Raw genomic sequence first — 21,519 nt, 5'->3', positions numbered from 1 at the left:
GAGGACACTTTAGCACACGTTTATGCTCCTAGAGGACACTTTAACACACGTTTATGCTCCTAGAGGACACTTTAGCACACATTTATGCTCCTAGAGGACACTTTAACACACGTTTATGCTCCTAGAGGACACTTTAGCACACATTTTAGCTCCTAGAGGACACTTTAACACACGTTTATGTTCCTAGAGGACACTTTAGCACACGTTTATGCTCCTAGAGGACACTTTAGCACACATTTTAGCTCCTAGAGGACACTTTAACACACGTTTATGTTCCTAGAGGACACTTTAGCACATGTTTATGCTCCTAGAGGACACTTTAGCACATGTTTATGCTCCTAGAGGACACTTTAGCACACGTTTATGCTCCTAGAGGACACTTTAGCACACATTTTAGCTCCTAGAGGACACTTTAACACACGTTTATGTTCCTAGAGGACACTTTAGCACATGTTTATGCTCCTAGAGGACCCTTTAGCACATGTTTATGCTCCTAGAGGACACTTTAGCACACGTTTATGCTCCTAGAGGACACTTTAGCACACATTTTAGCTCCTAGAGGACACTTTAACACACGTTTATGCTCCTAGAGGACACTTTAACACACGTTTATGCTCCTAGAGGACACTTTAGCACATGTTTATGCTCCTAGAGGACACTTTAACACGTTTATGCTCCTAGAGGACACTTTAACACACGTTTAGGCTCCTAGAGGACACTTTAACACACGTTTATGCTCCTAGAGGACACTTTAGCACATGTTTATGCTCCTAGAGGACACTTTAACACACGTTTATGCTCCTAGAGGACACTTTAGCACACGTTTTGGCTCCTGGAGGACACTTTAGTACACGTTTATGCTCCTAGAGGACACTTTAGCACACGTTTATGCTCCTAGAGGACACTTTAGCACACGTTTATGCTCTTAGAGGACACTTTAGCACATGTTTTGGTTCCTAGAGGACACTTTAGAACACGTTTTGGCTCCTGGAGGACACGTTAACACACGTTTATGCTCCTAGAGGGCACTTTAGCACACATTTTAGCTCCTAGAGGACACTTTAACACACGTTTATGCTCCTAGATGACACTTTAGCACACGTTTATGCTCCTAGAGGACACTTTAGCACATGTTTATGCTCCTAGAGGGCACTTTAGCACACGTTTATGCTCCTAGAGGACACTTTAGCACACGTTTATGCTCCTAGAGGACACTTTAGCACATGTTTTGGCTCCTAGAGGACACTTTAGCACACGTTTATGCTCCTAGAGGACACTTTAACACACTTTTATGCTCCTAGAGGACACTTTAGCACACGTTTATGCTCCTAGAGGACACTTTAACACACGTTTATGCTCCTAGAGGACACTTTAACACACTTTTATGCTCCTAGAGGACACTTTAGCACACGTTTATGCTCCTAGAGGACACTTTAACACACGTTTATGCTCCTAGAGGACACTTTAACACACGTTTATGCTCCTAGAGGACACTTTAGCACACGTTTATGCTCCTAGAGGACACTTTAACACACATTTATACTCCTAGAGGACACTTTGGCACACGTTTTGGCTCCTAGAGGACACTTTAACACACGTTTATGCTCCTAGAGGACACTTTAATACGCGTTTTAGCTCCTAGAGGACACTTTAACACATGTTTTAGCTCCTAGAGGACACTTTAACACACGTTTATGCTCCTAGAGGACACTTTAGCACACGTTTTAGCTCTTACTACAATATATAAATTAAATCCAGCACATTTTCTTCCATCCTATTATTTCCTATCATATAAACTACAACTCCATGTTATTTTATATTCAGCCCAAGCCTTTATTCTGAAAAGCCCCCTCCGGATGCACTCCCCAGCCGTTGGCCGTCTTGTCGCGGCGGAATGAAAAAATGGCCATCGTCGGATTCTGTGAAGCACCGGAGCCTTTTTATTAAACTCTGCTTTATTTTGAGTATCAACGCAGAGGCCGAGCGATGCGAGTGGCCGCGCCGCTGACTGGGAGCTAACGGCCGGCAGCGGAGCGCGTCTAACGGCCGGTGGAGCGGCCCCGTGTCCGGGCTGAAGCCGATGGGATCCTCGGTGGGCAGAAGGCGGAAGACTGCGCATCAACACACCGACCCAGAGCCGCGACACAGACGACCGTGCTCTCCGTAAGATCCTCCAGGTAAACACGCACTCTCCCCGGGCCCGGAGCAGCCCGTGATCGGTGTCTGTGAGCGGGCACACGCCGCCTCAGACCCGCCGCTGCTGCCGCCGCTGCCGGAGGAGAGACGACCGGAGCTAACATGCTAACGGTTAGCACGGCTGCTTCTGCCCGAACGGGACAAAGTCTCAGTAAATATATTAATAAATGATATAAATAATATAAATAATATTATATAATTAATATAAATAATATTATATAAATACTTAGAATAAATGCTGATAACTAAATACATGAATAAATAAAAATAAATGCTTAAATAAATAAATAACGGAAAAAATAAATAAATACTTAAATTAGTAAATAAATAAAGAAATTAACTAATACATGTATTACTAAAAATATATAGGAATAAATGCTGTAATAAATAAATAACGGAATAAATAAATAAATAAATACAAGTGTAAATAAAAATAGAAATAAATGCAGAATTAAATAAATACTTAAATAACTAAACACATGAAAAAATACATGTATAAATATCCAAATAAATGCTTAAATAACGGTAAAAATAAATAATTACTTAAATTAGTAAATAACAAAAGAAATGAACAAATACATGTGTAAATAAAAATAGAAATAAATAAATGACAGAATAAATAAATACTTAAATAAATGAATACAGGAATAAATACATGTACGAATAAAAAATATAGGAATAACTGCTGAAATAAATACATAACGGAATAAATAGATTTGTCAATAAAAACATGTGTAAATAAATAAATATAGAAATAAATGAATAACGGAACAAATGAATAAATACATGTTTTACTTAAAAAATACAGGAATAATGCTGAAATAAATGATTGAATACAGGAATAAATAGGTAAATAAATACATGTATAAAATATATAATATAATATAATACATAAATAGGAATGTTTAAAGTAATAAATGAAGACAGGAACAAATACATAAATAAGTAAATAACTCAAGAGATGAATAAACACATGTATAAATATAAAATATAGGAATAAATAAATAAATACATGTGTAAATAAAAATATAGGAATAAATGCAGAAATAAATAAATAACAGAATGAATAAATGCTGACAGTCCCTGTTTTTTGTGTCCTCGGCTGGTCGTGTCCTCGAGAACTTCCTGTTTTTAACTCTATGTTAATAATATTTCACAGGTCAGGAGAGAGACGGCAGCAGAGCCTCAGGTGTTGCTTCTGTTTCACTGAAGTTTTAAGTTCTCACGTCAAAATAAAGGAAACTACAATTGTTTCCTTTATTGTCAAATAATAACAAATAAACAAATAAAAACACCGAATATTTAAACCTGTATAAAAAACGGACGCAGCGTCTCCGTTGGGGTCCGTTCTCTCAACTTGATCCAGTCGTCCTCGCCTACAGGAGTCTCCATCTTGTCAGACTTTGACTCCGCCTCATTTCCTCTGACCAAAAAAGGGCATGTATGTGACGTTGGGGGGAGGGGCGTACGTCCATCTGGCTGATGTTTACCTCCGAGGAGAAGTGAGGGCCAGAGGCTAGCTGTCACTCAAGAGGCCACGCCCCTAATTATTCATACACTTTAACCTCCAGTAAAATAAAAACTAGCCCCTCCCCCTCAGCGTTGCCATGGAGACCTGAGCTAAACACACAGACTAGAATGTTCTTTTCCCTCCGTACGTCGTTCCTGTCGTTTCACGTCACGTCTCTTTTGTTTCCGCTCTCGTCTTCAGGAACTGAAGGTCACGGAGGAAACCTTTCGACTGACGGCGTCCTGCTTTATGGAGCCACAGCAGGACGACTTGGACTGAGACAGCGTTCACACTCGGGCTCCACGCGTACAGCGCCCTCTCCGCCCTCGGGATGGCGAGCAGGAGGAAATCCACCATCCCCTGCATGGTCCCGCCGCGAGAAGCCGTCGACTCGGACCAGGAGATGGAGGACTTGTCGGATGCGATCGAACCGGAGGACAGCAACGGCGTGGCGACCGTGTCCTCTGAGGTCTCCGGCCCGTTGGAAGAGTGGGGCGAGGACGCGGACGCCAGAGCGGCGCCGGACCCCTACCTGGACCTGAACACGGCGGAGGGAGGCTACGAGTGCAAATACTGCAGCTTCCAGACGTCGGAGCTCAACCAGTTCACCGCGCACGTTGACGCGGAGCATCCCGACGTCGTCACCAACACGTCGTACGTCTGCATGGAGTGCGACTACCACACCAAGAGGTACAGTGTGTTTTATTGCGTGCGTGTTTGGATGTGAGGGGAGGACGCCGGTGACCGCCTTCGGGAAAAGGTCGGCGATGTGATGTTTGTCCAAAGGCGTCATAATGTTCCGTAGAAGGTCGTGTTCTCACCGCAAAGATCCAGTTTCAGGCGTCGTCTCTTCAGTTCCACACTTTCTTCACCGTCTTCTTCGCCGTCGGAGGTTTGTTTGGCTCCGCTGTTTGCTGACGCGTGATTAAAGGGATGATTCACCCGTTCGCATTGAGCTTTGTATGGTTAGAAACCGAGTCATATCTTTGAATGCTCCTTCATCCGTCCCCTGAGACGGGAGAGAGCCGTATCCGTCTCACACTTCAGAATGACGTGTGAGGAACGAGTGCTTGTAGTCTTGACACGATGGCGCAAATATCGTCTTAGTGACAGAGCGACACATCGGCCGGCAGGTATCTGTGTTTTTTAAGTGTATGTGAGCTTCTGCTGCGATCGCGGTGTTTTCCCGTCACCATCACAGACGTGCGTCCACAGGCGGCTCCGCTGCAGAGATAAACACTCTTTTTTTCAAATTTGACTCGTAACATTCGTTCTCATCATTGTGTGATTTTTATTTTTGAGGGAGCAGAAGAAGAATCGACTCCAAATACCAAACGGGCCGTGGACGGCAAGCGTGCCGCTCCTAGACGTGGTACGGTTGCACTCACACTGGTCAAAGGAACCAGACTTTACCGTGAAACCTGTTTGGGCACGGTACGGAGGCACAGTGTGAGTGCGCCCTAAGACGCCATTGTCATCCATTCAACTCTGTGGATTCACAAATCACACGTAGATTAAACGGTCTTCAGGGAGCTGAATTGAATGGTATATTCTTGTGTTCTCACGTAGGCTACAAATGTTCTAATTTATAAACTAGTCATAGTCTATATGAGTAACAGTGATGATAACAGCAGCAGGAAGCGTCATGTAGGACCACGGCAGCAGGCGCCACCACCATCAGCAGAGACGACAAAGCCCAAACAACTCCGGGGAAGAAGTGAATTAGTAACATGCAGTGATGAGACATGAATGATACAGACAGAGAGGAGAGAAGCTCAGAGGACCAGGAGCAGGATGATCCCCCGGCAGACTCGGCCTATAGCAGCATACAACAACAACATCAACAACATCAACAACATCAACAACATCAACAAGCTAATTCAAAGTGCTTTACATGAAACATTAAAAGCATCGAAAACACATAAAAGTTTGTTTATAACGTATAAAAGTTTGTTACAGTTCCAGAAGTCACTGTGCCGTTCACTGACCCCCGTTTCTCCCCGTCCAGCTACGACACGCTGCTGGCGCACAACGCCCGCCTCCACCCTGGCGAGGAGAACTTCACGCGGACGATGGTGAAGCGGAACAACGAGACGGTCTTCCAGCAGACGGTCAACGACCTCACCTTCGACGGCAGCTTCGTCAAAGTGGAGGACGACGAGGCGGAGGAGACGTCGCGCAAGAGCATCGCCCTCAGCAAGACGCCCATCATGAGGATCAGGAGCCGAGCGGAGCCCAAGAAGTTCGCCGCCGCCGCGCACAAAGTCACCGTGGACGACGTCATCAAAGTGGAGAGCGACGAGGACGACGACGACGACAACGACGAGAACAAGGAGCCGCCCGCGCTGTCCCCCGCCCCGATGACCCCGGCCGCCGCCGCCTTGGCCCCTCGCCTCATCCCCGTCTCCACGGCAGTGCAGGTGCACACCGTCCCGCAGAGCATCGTGGTCAACAGCCCCAACGTGCTGCAGATTAAAGGCGGCTCGGGCGGCGGCGGCGTGCTGCCCCCGGGCACGCTGGCGCAGGTCCTGTCGGCGCTGCAGAGCCAACAGAACTGCGCGCAGACGCAGACGCAGCTCCTCATCCCCATCAGCAGCATCCCCACCTACAACACCGCCATGGACAACAACGTCCTGCTGGTCAGCGCCTACAACAGGTGACTCCGCCTCCTCCGTCATAAAGCGTTGAATACTTATTATAATGTTATTTTAATATCTGCACGGACGCGTCTGTTTCACTGTTAGTTTATGATTTTATTGTGGAAAAATCTGTTAAAACACCAAAAACACGACTTTTTTTCACGGTTCGATGCTTAAAATCTTTGAAAACGTTTAAATTTTAATGTTTTCAAGGTTTAAAAAGTAAAGTTGTATTAAATATTAATGTATTCGTAGAAATAAGTCATTCAGCATATCTATATATATATATAGATATATAGATATATATTATATATATATATATATATAATATAGAGATATTTGAAGAGCTCTTTTCCAAAACGAGATAAAAGCCAAACTTAAACAAAAATGAGTTTGAGCCACTTTGCTGTTTACAGAACCTTTTCACTGCTTCATCAGTGTTTCTGCCAAATCGCTTTATTTCCTGTTTAAAATGGTCTCAAGATGCAGTTCCTTTCCAAACCGCGACCGGCGCCAAACCTATTTTTAGCCTGAATGCGATACGTCCTCTCGACCAATCAGAACTCAGTGAGCGTTCTATGCGATCCAACATGGCGGCGCTCTGAAGCGGGAGAGTTTTTTGTTTCGTCCGTTCAACACGTTCAGACTGAGCCATAAAAACCATTCTGACAAGATAAACTGAATATTAACCAAATGTGTGGGTAAAAAATGTAATGTTCCTGAAAACTATTCAAATGGATTTATAGCGTTTTGGAAAAGAGCTCCTCACATGTAAATATGTAAATATTTGCAGCAGATAGTGGAAATAACCTTCAGTTGCAGCTCTAATGTGTAAACTACTTATTTTTTTATGTAATTATCAGTATTTTATTTCCAGATTCAGCAGAAAAACAAGAAGTTTACGTTTCACACCTGAGAGTTTATCAAACGTTCACTAAATAAACTGAATTAAATCTGTAATTTATGAAATAATTAGTTCATTAAATGTTTTCCAGTCCCTCGTTAAGACGCGTTCAAATCTCCACTCTTCTTTACGCTGTTAAAAACTGTTAAATGAGTTTCTGCTGCTTTAACAAATAAATAAATAAATAGAAAAGGAAACAAACAAACGAACGAGCCCGTGTGTTGAACGCAGCACCGTGGTCACGCCCGTGGTCACGCCCGTGTGTTGATGGCAGCGCCGTGGTCACGCCCGTGTGTTGATGGCAGCGCCGTGGTCACGCCCGTGGTCACGCCCGTGTCTGTGCCGCAGGTTCCCGTACCCCTCGGTGTCGGAGATCATGGGCTTGTCCTCGCAGACGAAGTTCAGCGAGGAGCAGATCAAGGTGTGGTTTTCTGCCCAGAGGCTGAAACACGGCGTCAGCTGGACACCGGAGGAGGTCGGGCCCCACACACACACACACACACACACACGCACGCACGCACACACACACACACACACACACACACACACACACACACACACACGCACACACACACACGCTCGCACACACACATACACATACACACACGCGCACGCACGCACACACACGCACGCACACACACACTTACACACACGCACACATGCACACACATACACGCACACACACACACACACACACATGCACACGCACGCGCGCACACACGCACGCACACACACACACACACACAGAGGAGGAAGAGAGGACGAAGAGGAAGATTGTGATAACCATAAGTTTGTTTATATCCTGATGTATTTTATTTTGCGTACAAGTCAGATTTATTGTTAATAAATTCACACTCACTCACGCACGCACGCACGCACGCATGCACACACACACACACACACACACGCTACACCGTCCACGTGTCAGGCTGCGTGTTGCACGGCTGTGAATGTTCGTTTACACGCTAATCTGAGAGCTAACGACTGTTTTCATCATTTTCTCGTTAACGAATCAGATGTTTGGTTTGAAAAATGTCAAAAAATGGTGAAAAATGGGGATTAAAGTTTCTTAAAAGCTCAAAACGACTCAAAGATGTTCAGTTTTCTGTCAGAGGAGCAAAGAAACCAGCAAATATTCTCATTTAAGAAGCTGAAATCAGAGAATTTTGATGTTTTTAACCTTAAAAAATGACTCAAAACGACGACGATGATGACGATGAATGGGTTCATTCAGAGGACGTTGACGCGTCGCTGGACGTAAACTCACCGTCTCCTGGTTCTTCTCTCTGCAGGTGGAGGAGGCGAGGAGGAAAAAGTTTAACGGCACGGTGCAGACCGTCCCTCAGACCATCACCGTCATCCCCGCCAACATCGCCGCGGCGACCAACGGCCTGCAGTCCATCTTCCAGACGTGCCAGATCGTCGGCCAGCCGGGCCTCGTCCTCACTCAGGTGACCGGTAACGGGAGCGCCTTGCCGGTCGCCTCCCCCATCACCCTCACAGTCGCGGGCGTCCCCGGCAACCAGCCCAAAGCCGCCGAACCGTCGACGTCCGAGTCAAAGACGGAGATGTCGGCCGGGGCGGCGCTCGGCTTGGACGCGTCGGGAGCCAAACCGAAGAAGTCCAAGGAGCAGCTGGCGGAGCTGAAGGCGAGCTACGGCAGGAGGCAGTTCGCCACGGAGGCGGAGATCTCGCGCCTCATGCAGGTCACCAAACTCTCCAAACGCGCGATCAAGAAGTGGTTCAGCGACACGCGCTACAACCAGAGGAACTCCAAGGACCACCACATCCTGTTGGGTGAGACCCCGCCCACCAGAGCGCCGGCAGCGGGGCGAGGAGGGCGGCTCAGCAGCGGCAGCCTCAACGACAGCAACAACAGCGACAACACCGCCACCATCGTCATCGACTCCAGCGACGACGCCAGCGACTGCTCCCCGACTTCTGCCAACGCCCCGTCGGGTTCCGCCAGCGTCCCGCGGGTCAAATTCCGCCACGCCTTCCCCGACTTCACGCCGCAGAAGTTCAAGGAAAAGACTCCGGAGCAGCTGTTCCTCCTGGAGGCGAGCTTCCAGACATCGGACACGCCCTCGGACGAGGAGCTGAGCCGGCTGCGTGCCGAGACGAAGCTGACGCGGCGTGAGGTGGACGCGTGGTTCACCGAGAGGCGGAAAATGCCTTCAAAGGAGGACGACGAGGAGGGGGACGGCGAGAAGGTGAAAACGTCCCCTTCGTCCTCAAACACGCCGCCCAGCAGCAGGAAGCAGATGAAGAAGACGCCGGCGCAGCTGCACATCCTGAAGAAGGCCTTCGTCCGCACGCAGTGGCCGACGTCGGAGGAGTACGACCAGATGGCGGAGGAGAGCGGGCTGCCCAGGACGTACATCGTCAACTGGTTCGGAGACACGCGCTACGCCTGCAAGAACAGCAACCTGAAGTGGTACTACCTCTACCAGAGCGGCAAGGTAACGGACGAAACGGCGCCCGAATGGGATGTTTTTCCTCTCTGCCTCGCCGTTACTCGGACTTAACTGCGTAAATAACAATAATAATAAAGATTATGACGTTTTTGCAGGTGGACGAGGCGCTGAACGGTGGAGCCAAGACCCCGAAGAAGTCCAGGAAGCGTTACCGTGGTTGGTCCAGGAGGACGCGCCGGCCGTACGCCTGCAAGCGCTCGCCACAGGGGGGCGCCACCGCCATCAAGGTCTGTTTGGGCCATTATAATAACAATAATAATAATAATGCATTCAATGTTCGTTTTGTTGGTTGAAACTGTTTTAGCGACGTGTTCACGGTCGTTAGGGACAAAATACGAGACGCGTTTAATAAGCTGCTGCTGAGGAACGTCACGTCCGATGGCGTTAAAGGTCCCCATCAAATAATCCACAGAGACAGTTTTAAGGAGAAATCCAGGAGAGATGCCAACAGGCGGACGTGGCTAACAGTGATTAGCTCGGGGCAGCACGGTGAAGGCATTCAAAGGTCTTTTTTAACCACTAATGCTGCTGAAAATAACAGCAAACCTCTGCAGCAGCAGGAGAAGAGTCCCTACACACACAACAAAGCAGCATCAGCGTAGTTAGTGAACCCCGAGTTTATTAAGGAGTGTTTTAAAGACTTACCTACTGGCCCCTGTACCAGCTCCTCTCATAGTAAAGTCCATTACAGTGGAAGGAGCCCATTGGTGCTTTGTTGTGTGTGTCCAAGGTCGCACTCCCACTGTGCATCCGTACCGTGCCCAAACAGGTTTTACGGCTAAAGTCTGGTTCCTTTGACCAGTGTGAGTGGAACCGTACCACGTCTAGGAGCGGCACGCTGGCCGTCCACGGCCCGTTTGGGAGAGGTGGGCTTTAGTAAAGCACGTTTGCACATGAACGAGCACGAGCGTGCGCACGTGTACGAGCACGAGGCCTACGGCGGTTCTGAGGTCATTTCCTGTGCGCCTGTTGGGACGTAGAAAAAAGAAGGAGGGACCATGCGCGGACATTTCAAACAATGGCGGTGAAAGGTTCACGTTGGTGTGATGCGGAGGTGGAGTGTTTACTGTAGATTTGGTCGATGAAAAGATTCAAAAACAGTCGACAAGACGCACAAAAACTCCGAGGTCTACGGAAAGATCTGGAAACAAAGCCACGCATCGCCATGACGTCATCAATGCGTGTGACGTGTTACGGCGTGATGACGTATAGGCAGCAAGAAGCATTCTCCGAGGCCCAGGTAGTGTGAGTACAAACGGGCCTGGAGGGGGGGACAAGGACCCTAAAGCACGGGGCGCGGGACGGAGGCACAGTGGGAGGGCGCCCTGACTCTGTTAGTCTGAGCACGGACTAACAGACTTTATGTGTTTGTAGAAATCTGTAGTGGTTTTAAGTTGCTGGAAAAGCTGTAAATTGACCTTGAAGGGCTTGAATTTGACCTCAGAGCCGCGTACAAACGAAAGTCGTCCCCAGTGGAGTTGATCTGAGTCCTCTCAGCGCGCCCCTGGTGTTTTAAAGGTGGTCCCGCAGCGTCTGAGGCCCGTTGTCCCCGTTGTTCCCGTCTCCTCTGCAGGTGAAGTCCGGCCGCTCCTTCCTGAAGGACTACTACCTCAAACACCGCGCGCTGAGCGAGAGGGACCTGGACGACCTGGTGACCAAGTCCAGCATGAGCTACGAGCAGGTGAGGGACTGGTTCTCCGAGACCAGCAGGAGGGTGGAGGGCGGCAGGGAGCCCTTCAGCGAGGAGGAGGCGGAGGAAGAGGAGGATGAAGAGGAGGAGGAGGAGGAGGAGGAGGAGGTGGCGGCAGAGCATGCAGACAGTGAGGGAGAGATGGAGGTGAAAGAACAAGGGGAGGAAGGCACCGACGAGGACTGCAACGAGGAGGAAGAGGAGGAGGAGGGGAAAGAAGAGGTGGAGGAGAAAGAAGAGGAAGAGGAGGAGGAGGAGAAAGAAGAAGAGGTGGAGGAGGAGTCTGAAGACGTCGGCCAATCACAGCCTCAGGAGGAGCAGACATGAGCAGACAGGTGAGGGTTTCTCCGCGGACACAGGTGGATTTCAGTCATTTATGTCTTTACGCACACACGCACACACACACACACACACGTACACTCACACACACACACACGTACACTCACACACACACACACACACACACACTCACACACACACGTACACACACACACACACACACACACACACTCACACACACACACGCGCACACACACTCACACACAGACACACGCACACAGACACACACGCACACGCACACACACACACACACACACGCACACACACACAGAAAGACAAAGAACCGTAGACCACAGAGACACCATCATAGTTTTTTCTCCCCTGTTTAAACGTTCTTCTTCTTCTTCCTCCTCCTCTTCTTCTTCTCGTCCTTTCCGCAGCGTCAGCGTTTCTCCTCCCCGCCGTGGAAACGGACGCCGCGCCGCGTCAGTGTTTCTCAGCTGGAGGTCGGGACCCAAAGACGGCGGCAGGAAGCTCCGACGCCAGGAAGCTCCGACGGGGCTCCGGCGCCGCGGGGACGAGCTTTGCGTCCGGCCGCAGCTGAGAAGCACTGAGGCGCCTCGTGAACTGTGGGACCGAGCGCACGTGCAGGACCGCTCGCCAACACGCCGCCACCAGAGTAAGTCCCAGCGCCGCTCCTGCACAAACCAGGCTTTTATTTTGGCGGGGATGACAGGGCTCTTATTTTGGCCCTTTTTCTTACAAACACACATGTTTTTAAAGCGACTCGTCATCAAAGACTAAAAAGAGCTTTTTTAAAAACGTCTTTTTCTGTGAATAAAAAAGAAGTTTGTGCCATTTTTGTTCAAACGTTTGTTTTAAATCAGAGAAACGAGCGAAGACGAAGTTTTTCTGTTGTTTTTAAACGTCTGGACCACGACACGGGGACGGAGTCATTACATCATCTTTATTATTATTATTATTATTATTATTATTATTATTATTATTATTGTTGTTGTTGTTGTTGTTGTTGTTTTAGCTCCGACATCATTTCACTGAAAAAGGGAAAATCCACCTTAAACACGTCGATCACAGCGAATCCTCGCAGATTCGTTTCTGATTCAAATCTTATTTAAAGTCTTTTTTTGTCCAGAAAACAGTTTAAAAATGAAGAATATTCAGATTATTATGATATAAAACAAAGAAAAGTAGGATTTTTATGACTATTCATCGTCTTCTGATTCATTTTTCAAGAAGAAAAAGTGAAAATTCTCTGATTTCAGTTTCTTACATTTGTCATTTCCTCCTCAAATTATATAAATAATCAACATTTTTCACCTTTTTCTGACATTTAACCGACAAAACAGTCGATAAAGAATTCAAGGGGCAGATAAATTAATATTTTAAACATTATTTAAAGTCTTTTTTTCTCCAAAAAACAGTTAAAAAATTAGGAATATTCAGTTTATAAAGATATAAAACAAAGAAAAGTTGCATTTTTATGACCATTTATCGTCTTCTGATTCATTTTACAAGAAGAAAAAGTGACAAAATAATTAATAAAGAAATTAAGAAGCAGATTAATTCATATTTTAAATATTTAAAGTTCATTTTTGTCCAAAAAACAGTTAAAAAATGAAGAATTTTCAGTTTCTGATGCGAAACAAAGAAAATAAAGAACGAGGTTTTTCTGTGTGAACGAGAAACTGCACGTGAATAAATAAAAAATAACAAATAAAATAAAAAATAAACGAGTAAACGTTCACAGATTCAGTTCATTTTCATCTTTTTTTACTGATAAACAAAATAAAAGCGTATAAATGTGAACGTTCGTCTCTCGTTCGTCAAACTGAACGGAATAAAACCACTTTTATTTTGTAATTTCACGTTTTTTAAGGTGGATTTTTCCTTTTTTGAAGCTCTGAGAAGATTTTTAAAGGAAACTGCGACTTTTTCTCATGATGAACTTCCTGTTTGTGTCCAAAAAAGCGTCAAAATAAAAGCGCGTGAGCTCGACTTCAGGAAACAGAAACTTTACCTCAGTGCGTCACAACGCGGACGCTGCGGGCGTCACGCTGCGGGCGTCACGCTGCGGGCGTCACGCTGCGGGCGTCACGCTGCGGGCGTCACGCTGCGAGCGTCGAGCGTCGGACGTTTCCGCTTTTTCTACAGAATTCAACGTAAAACGCAGGAAAACACAGAAACACAACAATAATTACGGCGTCTCCTTCCTCTTTCACGTCCCCGCCGCCAAAACACTTTAATAAAAAGAGGAGAAGAAGAAGAAGACGACGCGTTTGTTTGCTCAGATTTAAAAATATAAAATATAAAATACGGGTGAAGCAGCGAAACAATCGTTCAGGTTTCAAGAATTACACACGTTTTATTTCTGCTTTTCATTTAAAACAAAAATAAAAGAAGAAACAAGCTTTTATTTTGCTTTTCTCTGCGCTCACTTCCTGTTTACTGAACCACGGCGTACGGAGGCCCGAGCCGGACAAACCAGAGAGAAATTACCTGAGAAATTAATTAATATACGTAAACAATACGTTAAAAGTCTCCAAAAAATAAATGTAGACAATAATTAATCCATTAAAGGTGACAAACATTGATATTTCTCATTGAATTGGATTTTTTATTTACCTTTATATTTTATAATTTGTTTCATTAGTTTAAAAATATATTAAAATATAATAATACCCCGGCTCGGGGCCTCCGTACCCCGGCTCGGGCCTCCGTACCCCGGCTTCGGGCCTCCGTACCCCGGCTCCGGGCCTCCGTACCCCGGCCCTGGGCCCCCGTACCCCGGCTCTGGGCCTCCGTACCCCGGCCCTGGGCCTCCGTACCCCGGCCCTGGGCCTCCGTACCCCGGCCCTGGGCCCCCGTACCCCGGCTCTGGGCCCCCGTACCTCGGCTCCGGGCCCTCGTACCCCGGGCCTCCGTACCCCGGCTCGGGGCCTCCGTACCCCGGCCCCGGGCCCTGGGCCTCCGTACCCCGGCCCTGGGCCTCCGTACCCCGGCCCTGGGCCTCCGTACCTCGGCCCTGGGCCTCCGTACCCCGGCCCTGGGCCCCCGTACCCCGGCTCTGGGCCCCCGTACCTCGGCTCCGGGCCCTCGTACCCCGGGCCTCCGTACCCCGGCTCGGGGCCTCCGTACCCCGGCTCTTTATGCAAACACGAACAATCAGCTGCTTTTGGGTTTTTTCTCGTTGCTTTTACTTTTTAGTTAATTTATTTATTTTTATTAAATCTGAACTTTCATGGAAATCTGTTTTTTCTGCAAAAATAAAAAAAAGTGAAAAAACGTTTGAGTCGTTTTTATTTTTTACTTCTTTAATTTTTATATTTACGCAAAAACTGAACTTTAGATATTTATTTATTTGTATTTATATTTATTTTATATTCTCATTCATTTGGATTTTTTTATTTACCTTTAAATTTTATAATTTTATTTATTAATTCAAAAAATACAAAATAAATTATTAATAATAAATAAATACAAAATACATTTAAAGATGGATTTTAAATAAATAAAGCAAATAAAAATGTATATTTCTCATTCAATTGGATTTTTTTATTTATTAATTTTATTTATTAATTTAAAAAAATACTAAAATATATTTTTATTAATTAAATTAAAATACATTTAAAAATAGATTTTGAATAAATAATAAAAAATAAAACAATACAAATAAATAAAAGGTAAAATCAAAGAGTCAATAAAAAATGATATTTCACATTAATCTGTATTTTTATTTATATTTTATTAATTAAAAAAATGCAAAAATACATTAATATTATTATTATTAGTAATAATAATAAATAAATCTAAATACGTTTAAGGACAGATTTTAAATAAATAATACAAACAAATAAAATGAAATGAAAAAGGAGACAAAAATATATATTTCACATTCATTTGGATTTTTTTATTTATATTTTATAATTTTATTTATTAATTTGAAACGTACAGAAATATATAAATATTAATTCTAATAATAACAAATGAATTTAAAGCTGGATTTTAAATAAAAAGTTAAGTAAAAAAAATACAAAAACATTAAATAATAATAATAAATCAATTCAAAATACATTTAAAGGTTGTTCTTCCAGCAGATGGCAGTGTGAGCTCACACACACACACACACACACACACACACACACACACACACACACACACACACACACCCTCTCTACTGTAGATCATGTAAAGCTGCGCGGTGTGAGGTAACAACACACCGTCCTGGAAGTTCAGCTGCAGCACGACGCGCTTCTTCATCCGCCACTGAGGACGCGTGAAGGGGGGTGGGGGGGGTTATTACAGGGGGGGAGGGGCATTAAAGGGGGGGGGGGCGTCCCTACGATAAAACCGCATCACGCCGCCATCGTTAGAAAAAATAAAAAGCGGCGGCAGCTGAAGAGTTAACCTCCACAGGACCCGTCTGAACCAGGGGCGGGACCTGCTGACTCCATAATCAGAGCAGAGAGCGAGGGATGAGGAGGAGGAGGGAGAGGAGGTAGAGGAGGGGGGAGAGAGGAGGGGTGAGAGAGGAGGGGGGAGAGGAGGGGGATGATGGAGGGAGGAAGGGGAGGGGGAGGACGCTGGAGCGGTGGCGGGCCGAGCAGAGGCCGGCTGAGGACGGACGAGAACCCTTTCACTACTGACCTACTTCCACCGACACACACACACACACACACACGTGTACACGAGTGTGAGCGTCCGTACGGAAGGTGGAGGAGAGACTTACACACACACACACACACACACACACACACACACACACACACACACACACACACACACACACACGCTGAAGAAGCAGCTCTACGTTTTGTTTTTCCTTTCTTCGTTTTTGCAGCGGAGGAATTTGACGACTGAAGGAACAGTGGGGTCATCGTGAGGACGTTCACACACACACACACACACACACACACACACACACACACTCACACTCACACTCACACTCACACTCTCTCACACACACACACACACACACCCAGCAAAACTCTTCCTCCGGTACAGTAGGTGGCGCTCCACCAACATCAGCTGCTCTGAACACGTTTTTTATTCTCACTTTTGTCAGAATCACAAACAAAATGGCCGACGTTTGGACGGAACCGGCTCTTCCTGGTGGTGATGCTGGTCGCCATGGTGACGTCCTCCCTGGGTTCAAAGGGAACGCCCTGTTGTTGTTGAGGACACTTTAACACACGTTTATGCTCCTAGAGGACACTTTAGCACACGGTTATGCTCCTAGAGGACACTTTAGCACACGTTTATGCTCCTAGAGGACACTTTAACACACGTTTGGCTCCTAGAGGACACTTTAGCACACGTTTAGGCTCCTAGAGGACACTTTAGCCACATGTTTATGCTCCTAGAGGACACTTTAACACACGTTTATGCTCCTAGAGGACACTTTAGCACACGTTTATGCTCCTAGAGGACACTTTAACACACGTTTATGCTCCTAGAGGACACTTTAGCACACGTTTATGCTCCTAGAGGACACTTTACCACACGTTTAGTCTCCTAGAGGACACTTTAACACACGTTTATGCTCCTAGAGGATACTTTAGCACACGTTTATGCTCCTAGAGGACACTTTAACACACGTTTATGCTCCTAGAGGACACTTTAGCACATGTTTATGCTCCTAGAGGACACTTTAACACACGTTTATGCACCTAGAGGACACTTTAACACACGTTTATGCTCCTAGAGGACACTTTAACACACGTTTATGCTCCTAGAGGACACTTTAACACACGTTTATGCTGCTAGAGGACACTTTAACACACGTTTATGCTCCTAGAGGACACTTTAGCACATGTTTCAGCTCCTAGAGGACACTTTAACACACGTTTATGCTCCTAGAGGACACTTTAACACACGTTTATGCTCCTAGAGGACACTTTAGCACACGTTTATGCTCCTAGAGGACACTTTAACACACGTTTATGCTCCTAGAGGATACTTTAACACACGTTTATGCACCTAGAGGACACTTTAACACACGTTTATGCTCCTAGAGGACACTTTAACACACGTTTATGCACCTAGAGGACACTTTAACACAGGTTTATGCTCCTAGAGGACACTTTAACACACGTTTATGCTCCTAGAGGACACTTTAACACACGTTTATGCTCCTAGAGGACACTTTAACACAGGACTCGGGCGGGTTTTATGGATGTGTCGTAGCAGAAAATGGACCGACTTATTGACAGAAATACGACGGGTCTTCTTGGTGGTGATGCTGGTTGCCATGGTGATGTCCTCCCTGGGTTCAAAGGGAACGCTCTGTTACCTCCTGGTTTCTTCTGCTTCCAGGTCAAAGTGGAGTGGGGAGCACGCGCAGACGAGAGGGAGGGAGAGAGAGGGAGAGAGAGAGGGAGACTGCAGGTCATTCTGAGGACAACTCCTCCCCTCACCCTCTCTCTCTCTCTCTTCACCTCCCCTCACCCTCTCTCTCTCTTCACCTCCCCTCACCCTCTCTCTCTCTTCACCTCCCCTCACCCTCTCTCTCTCTTCCTCCCCTCACCCTCTCTCTCTCTTCACCTCACCCTCTCTCTCTCTTCACCTCCCCTCACCCTCTCTCTCTCTTCACCTCCCCTCACCCTCTCTCTCTCTTCACCTCCCCTCACCCTCTCTCTCTCTTTACCTCCCCTCACCCTCTCTCTCTCTTCACCTCCCCTCACCCTCTCTCTCTCTTCACCTCCCCTCACCCTCTCTCTCTCTTCACCTCCCCTCACCCTCTCTCTCTCTCTCTTCACCTCCCCTCACCCTCTCTCTCTCTCTCTTCCTCCCCTCACCCTCTCTCTCTCTCTACCTCCCCTCACCCTCTCTCTCTCTCTACCTCCCCTCACCCTCTCTCTCTCTTCCTCCCCTCACCCTCTCTCTCTCTTGACCGCAGACACACACACACTCTCAGGTCAGTGCAGCAGTGAACCTGCAGACACACACACACACACACACTCTCAGGTCAGTGCAGCAGTGAACCTGCAGACACACACACACACACTCTCAGGTCAGTGCAGCAGTGAACCTGCAGACACACACACACACACACACACACACACACACACACACTCTCTCCTGCACAAACATCCTCTGATCCTCCGCGGAGGAGCTGCTGCTGCACGTCCTCCGGTGACACCGCGCAGCTTTAAATAGAAACCGTGTTTATGTCAGTGACCTCCACAGTGAAGCTGCATCTGCGACTGCTGCAGAGACACAAAGAGACAGAGACACACAACACAGCCACAAAGAGACACACAACGACCACAAAGAAGACACACAACGACCACAAAGAGATACAAAACAACCACAAAGAGACACACAACGACCACAAAGAGACAACAAACACTACAAAGAGACACAAAACAACCACAAAGAGACACAAAACGACCTCAAAGAGACACAAAACTACCACAACGTGACACAAATGACCACAAAGAGACACAAAACAACCACAAAGAGACACAAAACAACTACAAAGAGACACAAAACAACCACAAAGAGACGCAAAACAACCACAAAGAGACACAAAACAACCACAAAGAGACACAAAACAACCACAAAGAGACACAAAACAACTACAAAGAGACACAAAACAACTACAAAGAGACGCAAATCTACAAAACGACGACAAAGAGATTGAAAAAAACAAAAACGAGGTAAAACCATCACAAAGTCGTGTGTGCGTGTTGTTGTTGTTGTTGTTGTTGTTGTTGTTGTTGTTGTTATTACACATGAACGTTTCCCTTCAGTGGAGGTCAGAGGCCTTTAACACAGGCACACGGGCGTCCACATACTTTAGGCCGTATTGTTTGGGGGGGGGGGGGGCAACAGACTGGAGCGAGCGCTGCGCGGTGCAGCCGTAACCAGAGGTGTTGTGAGTAGCGTCATCACAGGTTTCACTCATTAACACAAAGTCACGCGCAGGTTCACTCTGGAGGAGACGTCTGCGGAGAAAACTCTTCATTGAGTACAGGACGCACGACGTCAACTTAACCCTCACCTTTAGAGACTAAACTTAACCGTCACCTTTAGTCGACTAAACTTAACCGTCTCCTTTAGACTAAACTTAACCGTCACCTTTAGTCGTCTAAACTTAACCGTCTCCTTTCCGTAAAACGCTTTTGTTGGAGTCTGGAGGCTTTGAGGACAGCGGAGCAAATACCCCGAACACCGCGCACGCTCACGCTGACACAGACTTCTCTTACTCGTCTTAAATCAGTTTTCCGGTTGTTTTCTGATCCTCTGCGTCGACGCTCTCGTCTGCTCCTCGTTAAGAACAGGCGCCATCTTCACCGTCTGTGTCTAAAACCCTCAAAACGACCACGATTTAGGGCGCCGCAGCTCAGACGTGCTGCTCACCTGTAGCTGTTCAACCTGTAAACGTTTGTTCTGATCAACACGAAGCAGACGCTAAAACGTGTGTGTGTGTGTGCGTGTGTGTGTGTCTGTCTCTGTGTGTGTGTGTGCCTGTGTGTGTGTGTCTGTGTGTGTGTGTGTGTCGAACCGCACCCATCTGCTGCCCCGCCGAGGTTAAAGCCAAACGCTAAGAACGTTGTATAACATCACTGCGGCGCCGCCACATCTGCCTCCTGACGCAGGCGGCGCCGCCACAACACTGGCTCTTCAAACCCGCAGACATTACACAGGGGAGTTTGCGTGCTGCTCCGGCGAGCTGGCAGGCGCCGGGAACGTAAAGGAAAAGGCGTTCAGTGGAGTTGGATGTGACAGACTCAAACGGCGGCGGCGCCTTTGATGAGCAGGTGTTAATATAGGTTAATGCGGAACACGCGCAACATAAAGGTACGAGGATCAACGCGACAGCAAGAAAGGAGCTGATGCACTCGTCCACACGTGGTCCCCGACAAGTGGAGCGGCGCTGACAGGAGCACGCACACACACACACAGATTTATATATATAACATATACGTACACACACACACACACACACACACACACACACGCAGGGAGAGCAGCGCTGCGGGAGAATGTGTGTTTGTGTAACTGTCTGTTCCTGCGACAACACTTTCATTTCAGCTCTGACCCAAATAGACCCACATGGCTGGCACTGTGTGTGTGTGTGTGTGTGTGTGTGTGTGTGTGTGTGTGTGTGTGTGTACGCGTGTGTGTTTGTGTGTGTGTGTGTGTGTGTGTGAAGAGGTTTTACAGGATTTGTGAGGTCTTAACAGCTCGAGGAAACGTTTTATTTTTGAGATCTGAGGTTAGAGACGAGATGTGTTTACGATCAAGAGAGAAATGCACTCGCGGATGTGTGTGTGTGTGTGTGTGTGTGTGTGTGTGTGTGTGTGTGTGTGTGTGTGTGTGTGTGTGTGTGTGTGTGTGTGTGTGTGTGTGTGTGTGTGTGTGTGTGTGTGTGTGTGTGTGTGTGTGTGTGTGTGTGTGTGTGTGTGTGTGTGTGTGTGTGTGTGTGTGTGTGTGTGTGTGTGTGTGTGTGTGCGCGCTGCGCGCGTCACTTAAAGGTGCACTACACCCAGATTTCCTCGCCGTGTACTTTCTTCTTTAGTGAACGTCCAACAATTCCTCTATCACGATTGTTCCCAAAGTTTCGACCCCGTCAGATTACGGTGCACACACACACACACACACACACACACACACACACACACACACACACACACACAGGTTCCTGAAAAATAGCACAGAGGTTTGAATACGGTCTTTGTGCTCAGGACCTGAAAAGCCTCGATACAATTGTGTAACGGAGAGAGGGAGAGAGAGAGAGAGAGAGGGAGGGAGAGAGAGAGAGAGAGAGAGAGAGAGAGAGGGGAGGAGGGAGAGAGAGG

General features: G+C 46.9%; 1 protein-coding gene across 1 annotated transcript; it reads left to right on the top strand.

The window, feature by feature from the left end:
* Positions 1-1,892: 1,892 nt before the first annotated feature.
* Positions 1,893-14,637, top strand: LOC310955677 (zinc fingers and homeoboxes protein 1-like). Its single transcript, XM_083925645.1, has 8 exons — positions 1,893-2,177; positions 3,908-4,396; positions 5,715-6,362; positions 7,598-7,724; positions 8,542-9,711; positions 9,822-9,953; positions 11,300-11,751; positions 12,136-14,637. Exons 2-7 carry the CDS (start codon positions 4,038-4,040, stop codon positions 11,741-11,743), a joined length of 2,880 nt encoding a protein of 959 aa, XP_083781771.1. The 5' UTR covers positions 1,893-2,177; positions 3,908-4,037; the 3' UTR covers positions 11,744-11,751; positions 12,136-14,637.
* The last annotated feature ends 6,882 nt before the right edge of the window (positions 14,638-21,519 follow it).

Source organism: Echiichthys vipera, assembly GCF_963691815.1.
Source record: "Echiichthys vipera genome assembly, chromosome: 13".
NCBI classification, from domain to species: domain Eukaryota; kingdom Metazoa; phylum Chordata; class Actinopteri; order Perciformes; family Trachinidae; genus Echiichthys; species Echiichthys vipera.
This window is presented reverse-complemented; position numbering and strand designations above follow the sequence as displayed.